General features: G+C 44.8%; 1 protein-coding gene across 2 annotated transcripts in view; it reads left to right on the top strand.

Annotated features, from left to right (window-relative positions):
• The window catches only part of PATJ (PATJ crumbs cell polarity complex component), a 145627-nt gene that overhangs the window by 29901 nt on the left and 102386 nt on the right, over nt 1-13340 (top strand). For both annotated transcript variants that reach the window (XM_074545682.1, XM_074545681.1), the window contains exons 15-16: nt 2752-2919; nt 3696-3824. In XM_074545682.1, the coding sequence (XP_074401783.1) occupies nt 2752-2919; nt 3696-3824 (297 nt within the window). The remainder of the gene's footprint in view (nt 1-2751; nt 2920-3695; nt 3825-13340) is intronic.

The raw sequence follows: 13340 nt of genomic DNA, 5'->3' as shown, positions 1-13340 counted from the left end.
GTGTATATTTAACAGTTTTATGTATTACTCTGTACTCGGAATTAAGTTCACAGGTATGCCCAGACCTAGTGAGTGTAAATTTTTTGCTGCTCTGGAGTTGGGGAAAAAAACCCCAAGAAAATAAAAATGTGCTCTGGGGCTAAAGCTGTAAGTGCCAGGTTTAGCCCAAACTGTATTTTTGCAGCCAAGTTATAAATCCCCTTAAATAGGGGTTTGCAGTGGAAAAAGTGACAGCCCATTCCCCAAACAAGCAGCCTTACCTGGCCCTGATACATTTGGTATTAAAATATGATCAGCAGAGATTTTCTTTATTCCTTTTTTTCAATGTACAGCTGAATGAATGTTGATTATTTTTAATGATGTGCTTGAATTATGACAGACAGCACAATGCCCCTCCCCTACCCTTCATTTCAGCTAATTCCACTGTGTTCTTTTTGAGGAGTAAATTGCTTTTTTTGTGCCCTTTTGTTGTGGCATTTCCCTGCTGTTTGAGGGCTGATGTGCTGAATGGGTGGGTGTAGGGCACCTTGTCTGCTCAGGAGGAGAAATGGGAGTCCCCAGGTGTGCTGGGGGTGCTCAGCAGCTTTTCCCCATCCATCACGGGGTGCTGAGAAGCGCTGGGAGCTTTCCACCACGCTGCCACTCTCCAGGCATTAAAAAATCCTTACGTGCGGATCCTTCTGCTTAAATAATTAACTAATGGACGAGGTTGATAGCTCAGCACTTGCTGTAATTCTTGCAGAAGCAGCCCAGAGCAGTTTGTCTTGCCGTGGTGGAGGCCAGCTCCACCACTCTGAGTTTTTCTGCTTGGCTGGGATGTGGAGTGGGAGAGGAGCTCTGTGGTTCCCAGCAGCCCAAACTGTATTGACACTGCAAGAAGCACAGAGTGGGGGAGAAAATAGAAGTGATCAGGAAAAAATAGAAATGATCAGGAAAAAATAGAAGTGATCAGGAAAAAATAGAAATGATCAGGAAAAAAATAGAAGTGATCAGGAAAAAATAGAAGTGATCAGGAAAAGATAGAAATGATCAGGAAAAAATAGAAGTGATCAGGAAAAAATAGAAATGATCAGGAAAAAATAGAAGTGATCAGGAAAAAATAGAAGTGATCAGGAAAAAATAGAAATGATCAGGAAAAAATAGAAATGATCAGGAAAAAATAGAAGTGATCAGGAAGCAGATGTTGGCGAAAGTGGAGCCTTGAATAAGATTGAAGGGAGATGTGGGAGGTTTATGGAGAGGCTCTACCTCGAATGCACAGGTACAAAGGTATGTCCGTGTCTGGTGAACGTTTCCAGGCTGTTTTCTTGGATCAGGTGTGGGCTCCTTTGCAGTGTGGGCATGGAGGGGAGGGCTGAAGGTAATCCCCACTTGCTGTGCCTTGGTTCCTGATGAGGAGAGGCTTGGATTCCCAAACCAGTGCCTGCACTCCAGCCCTGTGAGCATTTGGTTGTGAGAGAGGCTTAAGGCAGCCTGGAGGACACAAGGTGTTGGGGTTGAGTCCACAGCAATAACTGGGTTAAAGCCCTGCTCTTTTGGGGCTGCAGTGCTGGCTAACACAGGTGATTTATGGCACCTGCTGGCCTCCTATTTAGGGACACCCCTGTGGTGCAGAGAGGAACCCTCAGGGTATAAAATGTTATAAAATAGGTAAAAGAGGAGGAACCCCTCTTGTTTTCCTAGAGAAGTGGAGTCACAGAGTGACAGAATGGTTTGGGTTGGAAGGGACATTGAAGCCCATCCAGTCCCAACCCTGGGACACCTCCCACTATCCCAGGTTCCTCCAAGCCCTGTCCAGCCTGGCCTTGGACATTTCCAGAGATGGGACAGCTGCAAAAAAAGTTCCCATTTTTAAAGCACCATTATCTATCTATCTATCTATCTATCTCTCTCTCTCTCTCTCTCTATCTCTATCTATCTAATCTACCTACCTACCTTATCATCTTATCTATCTATCTTATCTCTCTATCTATTTTTTTTTTATTTTTCTAAATCTGTGGATTAGAACATCCATTAAAAATTATCTGTTATCACAATCTTGAGTTTATGGTATAGTAAGCCTGACCTTTGCCAGGCCTTTCTGGTTAATTGCTTACAGTAATTGGTTTATTTCTGACTGTACAAACATTCTCACCTGTTTTCTGTAGGATCCGTTTTAGTTTCAGTCACTTTGTTATTTTGTCACATTTTAAACTGGCAAAGTTAGAATCAGAGAATCATTAAGGTTGGAAAATACCTCTAAGGTCATTGAGCCAAACTTTTTAACTAATTGTGGTTCTGACTTCAAGTTTTTTTGATCAGAGCTCAGGACCTGTGTTTGCTTAAAATATTGGGGAAATACTGGGAAGAATATTGTGGGAAAATTATTTCTTTTATCTTTTTAAATTCAAATACATAAGCCTAGCACTGAAAAAAATATCCCCAACAAAGAAACAGGTGAGAAAGAAAGAAATAAGAATTCTAGGAAAGGTTTAGCCTTGGAGAAGCAGTGAGCAGATGAGAAGTTAGAGGAAGCTAGAGAGGCACAATGCAGCAGTCAGTAGTCACAGGATCTTGGAGATGAAGTTTTACAATAATGTGTATATTGTTCAGAAGGATATGTTAATAAAACTGTGCAAGCTGTGCCAGAACCCCCAGGTAAAATCAGACTTTGAGGCTCGGGTGGGGATAAAATGTACGCCGAAAAAAAGGAAAAAAAAAAAGAAAAAAAAGAAATAATCTGGTGTGTATCTTTGAATTGTCCCTCCTCAGGTGAACGGGGTGCAGCTGTGTGGCAGGTCCCGGCGAGAGGCTGTCACCTTCCTCAAGGAGGTGCCTCCCCCCTTCACCCTGGTGTGCTGCCGGCGGCTCTGCAGCGACGGCACCGAGTCGTGGGTGGACGAACCCCCCGTGGTGGCAGCGTCCCCTCCAGAGCCACAGGTAACCTTCTCCTGCCCCCTGTGTGCAGAGGGACAGTAAATTCTGTGGGAAAGCCCCTGGGTTTGCAGGGCTGGTGTTGAGGAGGTTCATTGTCCCGGGAAGACAAGGTGGGTAAATCACGGCGCTGCTTTGCTGACTGCACATCCCATCCATCATGCCCACACTTAATAGGTGAGTGAGAGCTCTGAATTACACTAAATCACGTCCTTGCCACCATTAGCTGATTGCTTCCGTGTTCTGAGTGGGTTTTTATACAACTGGGGGGGAAAAAAAAAAATAAATTGAAACTTAGAAGTTTCTTTCCATCGCAGGAGCTTTGGAGTCTCAAAGCAAAGCTTGACACTTGTGGTTGCTCCTGTTTGCAAAAGTGTTTAGAGCTTGGCTTCTCATCTTTTCTGATTGCCTGGCCTTTCTATTAGCTGTCTGTGGTTAAATCTTTTATGCTATTTATTTTTTCCTTTATGCATCTAATGGGACAGCTGAAGTTCATCAGCGTGTAACAGGTTAGTAATATTCTAACAATTAATTAGGCTAATACACGGGTATTTGTGTGCCAGGTTGGGCTCTGATGCTCAAAACATGGAGGCCTGTGCCCAGGGGAGTACTCAAGGCAGCAAGCTGGAGAAAACTCCATTCATAATGCTCAGTGAAGTTTTAATTCCATGAAAGGTCACATTTTAGGGCATGTATGCATCATTAATAATCAAAATATTGAAGGAATAGTGTTCCTGAAGAACTGAGAGAATGGTGTTTGAGCCAGAGCTTTTCTTTTCCAGGTGAAACCTGAGGAAGACTTTAATCCTGAGGAGGAAGAAGGGGAATTGGCATTATGGTCTCCTGATGTGAAGGTTATTGAGCTGGAGAAAGACAAAAATGGTTTGGGATTCAGCATTTTGGACTATCAGGTATACTTTTCTGTATAACTAAATGATGAAAATCCCTTTGATCCCTTGTCTTGCACAGTGCCTTAAAATGTTTTGTGGTGTTGATTACTGAGTAATGGACTTGACATTTGGGCCTAGGGACTGTAGGGAAAAGTAATGCATTTTGGGGCCAACTCTGTAAAGTATGGACTGTTCTAAACCTCTGATTACTGGACATGATAAAGTACAAAACCTTTCATCAAGCTGCACCCCATAACTCTGAGTTTAATGACTAAATGTTGATTTTTTGTTGTATTTTGTTTTATCTTAGAATGGCTTTTCAGCTGTCAGAGTGACAAGTGAAGGTTCTTGGGTATTAGTTGGAGATTATTATATTCTTAATTGTTAAACTCCTTAGAAATTGACGGACAAGTCTTTAGTTGGAGGGAAATGCTACTAAAATTAATGAATCCTTCTTTCAAAAACCCTGTCTTCAATTAAATATGTAGAAACTCTCAAGATCTGTAGTCAGAATGAAACGTTCTTCATGTTTCCAGTCAACATGATATATTTTTTTAAACCTCCAGTCATCATATTTATAAGGAAATAAAATAGCTGGATCACTCTTTATAATAATATACAAATCACATCTGAGTGCTGCCTAAACATTGTAGTTTAATGAAATGTGTTCAACTGTTGTACATAAATGTCAAGTGATATAAAATTCACTTTTTGATACAATAAGGCAGGAATTGGGAATGAATTAGAAGGGAAAAAAATATTTGAAGTATTATGCAAACCCATTAATTCTATATTTTAGCAGTGCGATTTAAGATTACTGAAAATAGATCCTGTTAGTCATTTTAGCTGACACATGTTGTGTTGCAGTGCCAGCTCTACTCTAGAGTTGCTGGGAGTCTTTACAGAGCAGTAATACACAGATTTGCTTTTAAGTTCTCATATAATCAGAATTAATGAAGGCTTTAATAGCAGGCTTTTTATTTACTTATTCGCAGATGCAAATACACGAGCAATGTTGTGGTACTTTCAGCTAAATTTAAATACATTCTAATCAATTCTAAATGAGTGGTAAACCACTTAATCTCAGATCTTTATAATTTCAAGATATTTATGTATAAAGTGTATAAAGTGTGTTCTTTTGTTTGGGATTTGCCTCTTAGATCTTTTACACTTTTCATCATCTGCAGATTAATTTTTATAGAGAGATATCTGTGGCTCTGTGTGTGTTTATGTAAATACATCCATCACATCCTTGAGTGCAAGGCAAAGAAAATAAATAATTGTCCATGCTACAGTGGAGGCAAGGGGAAAAAAAAAAGAAACAAAACCAAAAAAACTGTGTGTGGTTCCTGGGAGAGTGTTTGGAATTCTTAACACAGACTTGCTGGGAAGCACAGAATTACAGCAGAGTTTAATTGTGCCTTAAAGGACCTGGAGACCCTTCTTTAAAACATGAAAGGTGTTTTTTTAGGCACATACTCTTTGTTTTACAAGAGAAAATTCAAGCTTTATAATGGCAAGTGATACTGCTTGTGCTGTGTATCCACTGCTGATTTTGCTCCATTTGAAGAAAATGTGTTTTGAATACTTTTAGGTGTTTTTCAATGAAGACGGGTCTTGCCATGGCCCGTCTTCATCCTGAGTGAGTGACCAGCCTTTCTAGGCTGCCACAGTGCTGGTGGAGGTGGAGTGGGGAGGAAAATGCTTTTGGAGGGAGATTTTGTTGGCAATTAACACACAAGGAGTGGCTCTGTCCATTGCAGAAATTCAAGGAAAGTTTGGTGTTGCATACCCAGCTTGGAGGAGGTGATGTGACTATCCTGGGTCTTTCAGATCCAATTATTTCTGCATCTGTTGGCTGAAATGGCACTTCAGAAATACTAGAGGGATTTCAGGAAGCTCGGTGGGAATAGAGGAGTGGCATCAGGGTTGAAAAGTGGTGATGCTCCATTGCCCCACCTGACTTTGCCCCACACAGAAGGGGAGCAGCACCTCTGAAATGCTGGATCCCAGTGGATCCCAGCCAGGGTGGGACTGGGGCTGTTCCCTGCAGTGTTCAGGGAGCTCTGGAGTGCTGCTCACCCATTGCTGACAGTGAGAGATGCCAGAACACTGCAGGAGCACAGGAATGCTCAGCAGTTACACGCCAGCCTGCCCCCAGTGCTCTGCAAGTTTCTTCCAAAGCGCTTGTAACCACAAAGCTTTTTACCTTTCCATCCTAAACTGAATTAGATCTTGTGCTAACACTCCTGTGGTATATAATTTATAATATTTGCCATTTTGTTCCTCAAAACTGGCTGCATGCTCAGCATAAAGGCTGCTGTGCCTCAGTTGTCCTAAGTGCTGCGCTTCCCAAGTCATGCTCTGCAAAACAGAATTAATAAAAATTCTTTGTGAGGCAGAATAGGAGTCTGAGTACGTGGAAAACTGAATGCTGAGATCGAGAAAATTATTACTCTGGCATATTAATTTTTAATGGGCTGTCTTTCTAATAATGTTTCATCTATCAAATAAATGATAAGCACATCCCAAGTGACTTGCAGGATATTCCCAGAAATGTACAAGCATAATTCCAATGCCTATATATTTTAATGAACTAATTACAAATTAATTATACCAATTATGCATAATCAATAGTATTTCTACTTTGTCCTGTGTTTTCTTTTGATTGTCTTTAGGGATTTAAGGGCTTAAAAGAGAGCTTAAAACTTCCTTTTTTTAAGGTTCAATAAAGTTTGGGGTAGAGTTACCCCTTTTGCTATGGCAGGATAGTATTTATATAGGATATTCTTCATTTTCCTGTGGTCTCTGTGTACTAAAAAAAGTCGGGTTTTTCCCCTTTGAATGTTGTAATTTGTAATTATGTTGTAGGAAATGTAAAATTTTTGAGAGTACTGCTCTGCTGGCAGCAAGGTGAGTAGTTGGCGAAAGGGGAGGTGGATGGGAAGCTGATCCTGTGGATTCCTGAAATGATGGATTTTTTTTTTCTTTTATTTAAATAAGAAACACTGAGGACATCTTAAAAGGAAATCTTCTGTATTTTTTTCTCTTGTCATCACTGTGTTGGGACCTGGTGAAAGCTCCTAGGCCAGGCACAGCGTTTCCTTGCTGGTGCTGTGGTGGGAAGGCTGCAGAGGTCTCCTGGCCATGTAAAATCCGTGCTGCTCAGCCTCGTGGCCAGCTCCTCCATGGAGCAGCACACTCTGCTCCCCTCATTTCCCTCTCCTTCACTTGGAGAGGCTGCTCTGCCTCTCACCTCCTCACCACCCTTTATGTGGTGCTGCTGGCACAGGCGGTGCCAGGTGAGCTCCGGTGGGGAGGAGAGACCCAGGAGCTGCTGATGGAAAGGGGCTGCAGTCGGTGCATTTTGTGCTCTTTGTCAGCAGAACTGAAGGTATCCAGCTTAACAGTAAATCTGTCTGGCCTGGAGCTGATCACAGAATCCCAGAATGGTTTGGCTTGGAAGGGATCTCAGCTCTCATCCAGTTCCAAACCCTGCACCTTCCACCAGACCCTCCAAGCCCCATCCAGCCTCCTGGCAGAGCTGAGCCATTGTTTTTGAGACCAATCCCTCTTCCTTAGAAAGAAATGGAAAGATACATTATCAGGTTAAAACAGAGAAGAAATGCTGTCTAAAAACAACTGTGACCCCCGGGCATTAGAGCAAGAGGAAAGAAAAATCCCAAAAGACTTATAGAGAAAATGAAGAGATCCCAGCAGGTTCTTTGAGCCCTGGAACAGCATTTAGCAAAGACCTGATGCATTGCAGGCCAACAGATTCTGTCAGTAATGTTTCACAGAAATATTGGAAAAACCACAGGTAGCTGAATTGCAGATTTCTTGAGGCAGTATTGACCAGAAGGTAACTTGAATGGTCTGATGAGCTTTTATCAAATTAAACAGAAAGCTGAATGGACTTTATGTGCAGCTTAATTTACTGTGCTTTGAAGTCAGAGTCTTTTTAGAGCAGCTGTTCCAGAGTGCATGAAACTGGAGAGGCTGAGGGGTGCAGTGGGGAGGTTTGGCATTTTACACAGCTCCTGGGAAGGACTGGGAGATGCTGTTTGTCCCTGTCTGTGCTCAGAGATGAGTCCCCAGTGCCTGCTTGCTTTGGCACAATCCTGCTGCCCTGGAGAGCTGGTTGGAGGAGGAACCCATGGACTCATCTGCTCCAAGTGATCCATGGGGGCAGAAAGGGGCATTGCAGTCCTCAGGAGCTCCAAGTGATCCACGGGGGCAGAAAGGGGCCTTGCAGCCCTCAGGAGCTCCAAGTGATCCACGGGGGCAGAAAGGGGCCTTGCAGCCCTCAGGAGCTCCAAGTGATCCACGGGGGCAGAAAGAGGCATTGCAGCCCTCAGGAGCTCCAAGTGATCCACGGGAGCAGAAAGCGGCATTGCAGCCCTCAGAAGCTCCAGGTTGCCCTGAATTGTGTGAGTTGTGCCCGCCTGGGTCAGTGCTCCAGGGATTTTCCTGTGCTCTGGCAATAGGGACCCCACAGCTGCCTTATTCCTGCCTTCCCTTTATTATTGGTAGCAGTTTTTCGTGCTGCAGAGCTGAAGTCTCTTTTTTGCTGCACATTCAGCAGGTTGTGTTTTGTCCTTCTCCCAGGGAGCATGGGAAACAATTGTTTTCTCTTTTCTAACAAAATCACTGCATAGTCATTCACGGCAGGAAGTGAAGCAATTTAAGTGTCTCCAAATATCTTTCCTCTTTTCTTTATGCCCCAAACAGGCTCCAGATGTAGAGTTACAAAAAAAAAAAAAAAAAAAAAAAAAGGCAAAGCAAACTGACTTCTTATTTGTAGAAGGTGGTATTCATGTAGATTATATTTTTCTTTTTTTTTACTTTCTTGGTCTGTTCAGCAGTGAGATGCAGGCTGGAATGCTTTGACAAGTTGCTGGCTAAACGTTTGCCCTCTTGTGATAATTTGAGCTTTGTCTATTCTTGTGATAAGTTTGTTATGAACAAAGAAGCATATTCATGTCTTTGTTAAACACATTTTCACCTGATCATGTGATGGAAACCTGTGGCTTACTGGCAAAAGCTGCACAGCTGTATTAAAAAGCAGTTTTACAATGGCTATCAGCTTGGTACTGGGAAAACTGATAAAGGCAGCTTTTCTCCCATCTCTACAACCCATCCACATTCATTAACATCAAAGTTCTGTAAGCCTCAGTACCAGCTGTGTTGGTACTCATCTCACGGAGGATTTGCTTCTCTCCCCCTATGGGAAAGTTCTACATCCTTTAAATCATATTAAGCTGCTTCATGTGTAAAATAATTCTTAATAGTGTGTCATGAATTGAATTCAGTGTAGCTTTTTGAAAAATTCTCTTGGAGTTCAGCTTAAAAACCACTTTCCAGGACCTCAGAGCTGGGTGAATGCAGTTGGGCACATTCCTGGAGAAGTTTCTGAGGTGCTCACGATTAGTGGATTCCAAAACCTGTACCACCACTAATGCCTTGGGAGAGCAGAGACCACTTTAATAAGAAATCAAAGAGATTTCTGTGTGTCTCACACCAAGATACAGACAGAGCCACAGGAAGAGATCAGGAGAACCTGGAGGTCACATTAGGGGCTGGGTGTTCCCTAGCACTGGGCTGGAGGGAGCCATCAGTAGCACTCTAAATGACAAGTTAGGGAGGAATCTCATAGAATTACTCAGGTTGGGAAAGGCACTCAAGGAATCTCATAGAATTACTCAGGTTGGGAAAGTCCTGAGACCTTTCTGACCAACAGTCCCCATCAGCACTGCCAAGGCCAGCACTGCCCCGTGTCCCCAGGTGCCACATCCACAGGGCTTTTCAATCCCTCCGGGGATGGGGACTGCCCTGGGCAGCTGTGCCAGGGCTGGACAGCCTTTCTGGGGAAGGAATTTTCCTTTGTACCCAACCTGAACCTCCCCTGGTGCAATTTGGGCGTTCCCTCTGCTCCTGTCCCTGTTCCCTGGAGCAGAGCTTGGATATGAACACAGGCCGGACACCGGCTGTGCCCTCCTGTCAGGAGCTGTGCAGAGCCAAAGGGCCCCTGAGCCTCCTTTGCTCCAGGCTGAGCCCCTGCCCAGCTCCTCAGGGATTCTGCAGCCCCTGCCCAGCTCCCTCAGGGATTCTGCAGCCCCTGCCCGGCTCCCTCAGGGATTCTGCAGCCCCTGCCCAGCTCCCTCATGGATTCTGCAGCCCCTGCCCAGCTCCTCAGGGATTCTGCAGCCCCTTCCCAGCTCCTCAGGGATTCTGCAGCCCCTGCCCGGCTCCCTCAGGGATTCTGCAGCCCCTGCCCAGCTCCTCAGGGATTCTGCAGCCCCTGCCCGGCTCCTCAGGGATTCTGCAGCCCCTGCCCAGCTCCCTCAGCCTCTTCTGGTGATCCAGACCCTTCCCCAGATCATTCCCTTCCCTGGACCTGCTCCAGCCCCTCCATGTCCTTCTTTTTGTGACCTCAGGATTCCAGGCACCTCAGCAGTGCCCAGCACAGGGGCCAGGCTGTCCCCTCGTCCTGCTGCCACACCAGTGCTGGCAAAAGCCAGGTTCCATTGGCATTCTTGGCCATCCTTGCCATGCCAGGTTTTCTAGGAGAATGCTGTGGGAAACAGCGTCAAAGGCTTCACAGAATTCCAGATAAACACTTCCATAGCCTTTCCTCCATGCACACTGAGCAGGTGTTGTGGTTTTGGCTGGGATAGAGTTAATTTCCCTCCTCAGTAGCTGGTGCAGCGCTGTGTTTTGGATTCAGCATGAGAACAATGTTGATAACAGGGTAATGTTTTAGTTGTTGCTAAGTAGCGATTACTCTGAGTCAAGGACTTCTCAGTTTCCCATGCTCTGCCAGTGAGGAGCAGCACCAGGAACCAGGAGAGGTGATCTGAGCTAGCCAGAGGGCTATTCCATAGGAGATCATGCTCATGATGGATGATTTATGTGATCTATAAATGGGGAGAGTCAGCCAGGAGGGGTGCACCACTGCTCAGGAACAGGCTGGGCATCAGGATTTGTGCACCACTTGTTTTCCTCAGGTTTTATTCCTCTCTCCCTTTTTGTTACGTCCCTTTTCATTATATTTATTAGCATTAGCACTGCTGTTATCTTTGGCTTTATTCAGTTATTAAAGTGTTCTTCTCTCAGCCATGGGTTTTGGCTGAGCAGGACCTGCCTCTCACAGAGCTGTGCTGATCCCCAGATTGTCCTGCATCCAGTAAAGGACAGAGATTTTCCTCATCCCTCCTTTTTCTGTCTTGTAGAGCAAGCTGTAGGAGTATTCCTCCTGTCCCTGTGAGCTGTAGCAGCTCTGGACAATACCTGAGTTTGCAGAGAAACTGGAGCATTACTGAAAACATCTGTTTTTCTTTGCTTTGTCGCATATCCATGAAATAAATGCTGAGCAGTATTATTACTATTAACCTTTAGAAATGTTTTCCCTTCTTCCCCCAAATTCTCCAATCTGGTTGTTCTTTTTCATTTCCTGCTAGAAAGAATAGCTTTTAATAAAAACAAAAAAACCCCAAACCAAAGAAATTCATTATTATTCCACAGATGTCTTCTGCCTGCGAGAGAAGGCGAGAATTTAAAGGGACAAAACTGTGGTTGGATTTTCTGTTAACCACTTGGTAAATCTCAGCCAAGCTGGGATAATGTGGATGAGGCCTGGCAGTGGGCATGTGGAGATGATGGAGCACTGGGTGTGGAGGAGCTCAGCCCAGACAGCTCAGAATTTGTCCTGAAATGATGAGATTTGAGGTGGATGGTGGTGCTGATGGATAAGCATGAAGCATCCTGAGAACTCATGGAACTTATGAGGTGTTCTGTTTTCTTAGTACCTCACCCTGCTGGAAGATGCTGCTCCCCAAATCCAAGGAATCCTGTTGCACTTGGAAATTTCTGTCTCTTCTCAGTGTGATTCACTGGAGCCTTAAAATTCTCTGCAACCTTTCTGCCAGCCCTTCTGTCTGCTCCCTGGTCCACCCTGTTTCCATCCCTGGTGGCGTTCAGGGCCAGGCTGGATTGCATTCTGACAGCCTGGGAGAGTGGAAGGTGTGGAATGAGATGGGCTCTAAGTTCCCTTTCAACCCAGCCCAGTCTGGGATTCTGTGATTCTTTGGGCCAAATCACTGTTTGCAGATCCTTGTTGCATAAAACCAAGCCTGTCCTCTGTCCCCACTTTTATTTTGCAGCTTTTTCTGCAGCAAGTCTTCCATAATTCATGTGTTTGCTGTTTGTGAGGCAAGGTTCTCATGCAGAGGAGAGCTCTGGTTTGTGTAAAAACACATCCTGCACTTCCAGAGACTTTTACCAGTGCTGAGGCTGGCTCACCTCGCTGGTGCAAGCACTGCTGGGCTCTGTGCTTGGATTTGGAATTCAGGAATCCTTTGAATCTGAAAGCTGATCAAACCACAACCTGTGTTAAGGCCTGCTGAGCACAGGCTGTGTAGGTGATACCATTTATACTTTTTTCCCTTGGCTTGTTGGTGTTTTTTTCTTCTTTCCCACACATCTCTATCCCTTCTTTATCTCATCACACAGTGGCTTTCCTCCACTTCCTTATGAGTTCAGGGATTTTTTTTCCTTATCTCCGTGGCTTTTCCCTGTAGTCAGCACTCAGTGTGTTTTTTCTGGAGCTGGAAAGTCTGAAAGTCTAAGATATTAAGAGAGTCTAATGAATGTAATCCCTGAGACTTTAGCTCTGTCGAGAGCAAATATGAAAGGCGGATAAAGCCTTGGATGGATTGAGAAGTTTGATAAATTAAAAGATAGCAGCAGGCACCTGAGTCCAGTGCAGGGTGACACTGAGAGTGCCCAGAGCCAGTGCCTATCTTTCATCTTTTTGTTTGGGAAGAGCAGCAGTGTGTGAGGTCTGCTCCCCGGGGTCCCAGCTCCTCAGCAGAGGGGAGGGAGCTGTGCTCTGCTCTCCAGGCCCAGCTGAGTCACCCACGGCCACTGTGTTGCTTCTTGCTGGGCAAGGCCGATAGGATTTCACATCCCACATGATGAAAGCCTGCTGTGGGAAACCCATTGTGCCACCTCCTCCTCTTTATTTTGCTGTTCCCTCTGCTCCTTTGGGTGGGGCTCCGTGTGGTTTGTTGCTGTTTTTTCCCCCCTTCCCTGTGAATTCCTGTTTCTTTGCTGACATTTCCCACAACAGAAGTTTTGATTAATGCCGGCTGCACACCAGAGCTTCTGAAATTCATTGCTTTATTCCCTCACTGCAGATCAATAAATAGTAATGTTTTATTTCCAGTGCTTTGCCTTACATCACAGCAAAGTTCAGCGTTCCTCCTTGAATGCTGCTCTGTATTTAAGTTTGTGTTGCTTCAGCACATCGGGCTGCAGTTTATTTCCCTGGTACAGCCAGAGGCTGTGCGTTGTGTAATCTCCTTCCTGAGCAGCCCTGCTGACTGCAGCCCGAGTGGAAGAGGCAGAAACAGGTCTGAAATGCCTCGAATTTCACTCAGATGCAGTGGATCTAAGGAAAACCAGTGGAGCACTTCCTCGGGGATGTTTTTCCAGGCCTTGGAGTGCCTTTGGCAGTTCCAACTGCTGTAAACATGT

Source organism: Zonotrichia albicollis, chromosome 8 (assembly GCF_047830755.1).
Source record: "Zonotrichia albicollis isolate bZonAlb1 chromosome 8, bZonAlb1.hap1, whole genome shotgun sequence".
Classification (NCBI taxonomy): Eukaryota; Metazoa; Chordata; class Aves; order Passeriformes; family Passerellidae; genus Zonotrichia; species Zonotrichia albicollis.
The sequence above is the reverse complement of the archived record's forward strand: the minus strand, read 5'-3'. Positions and strand labels throughout refer to the sequence as shown.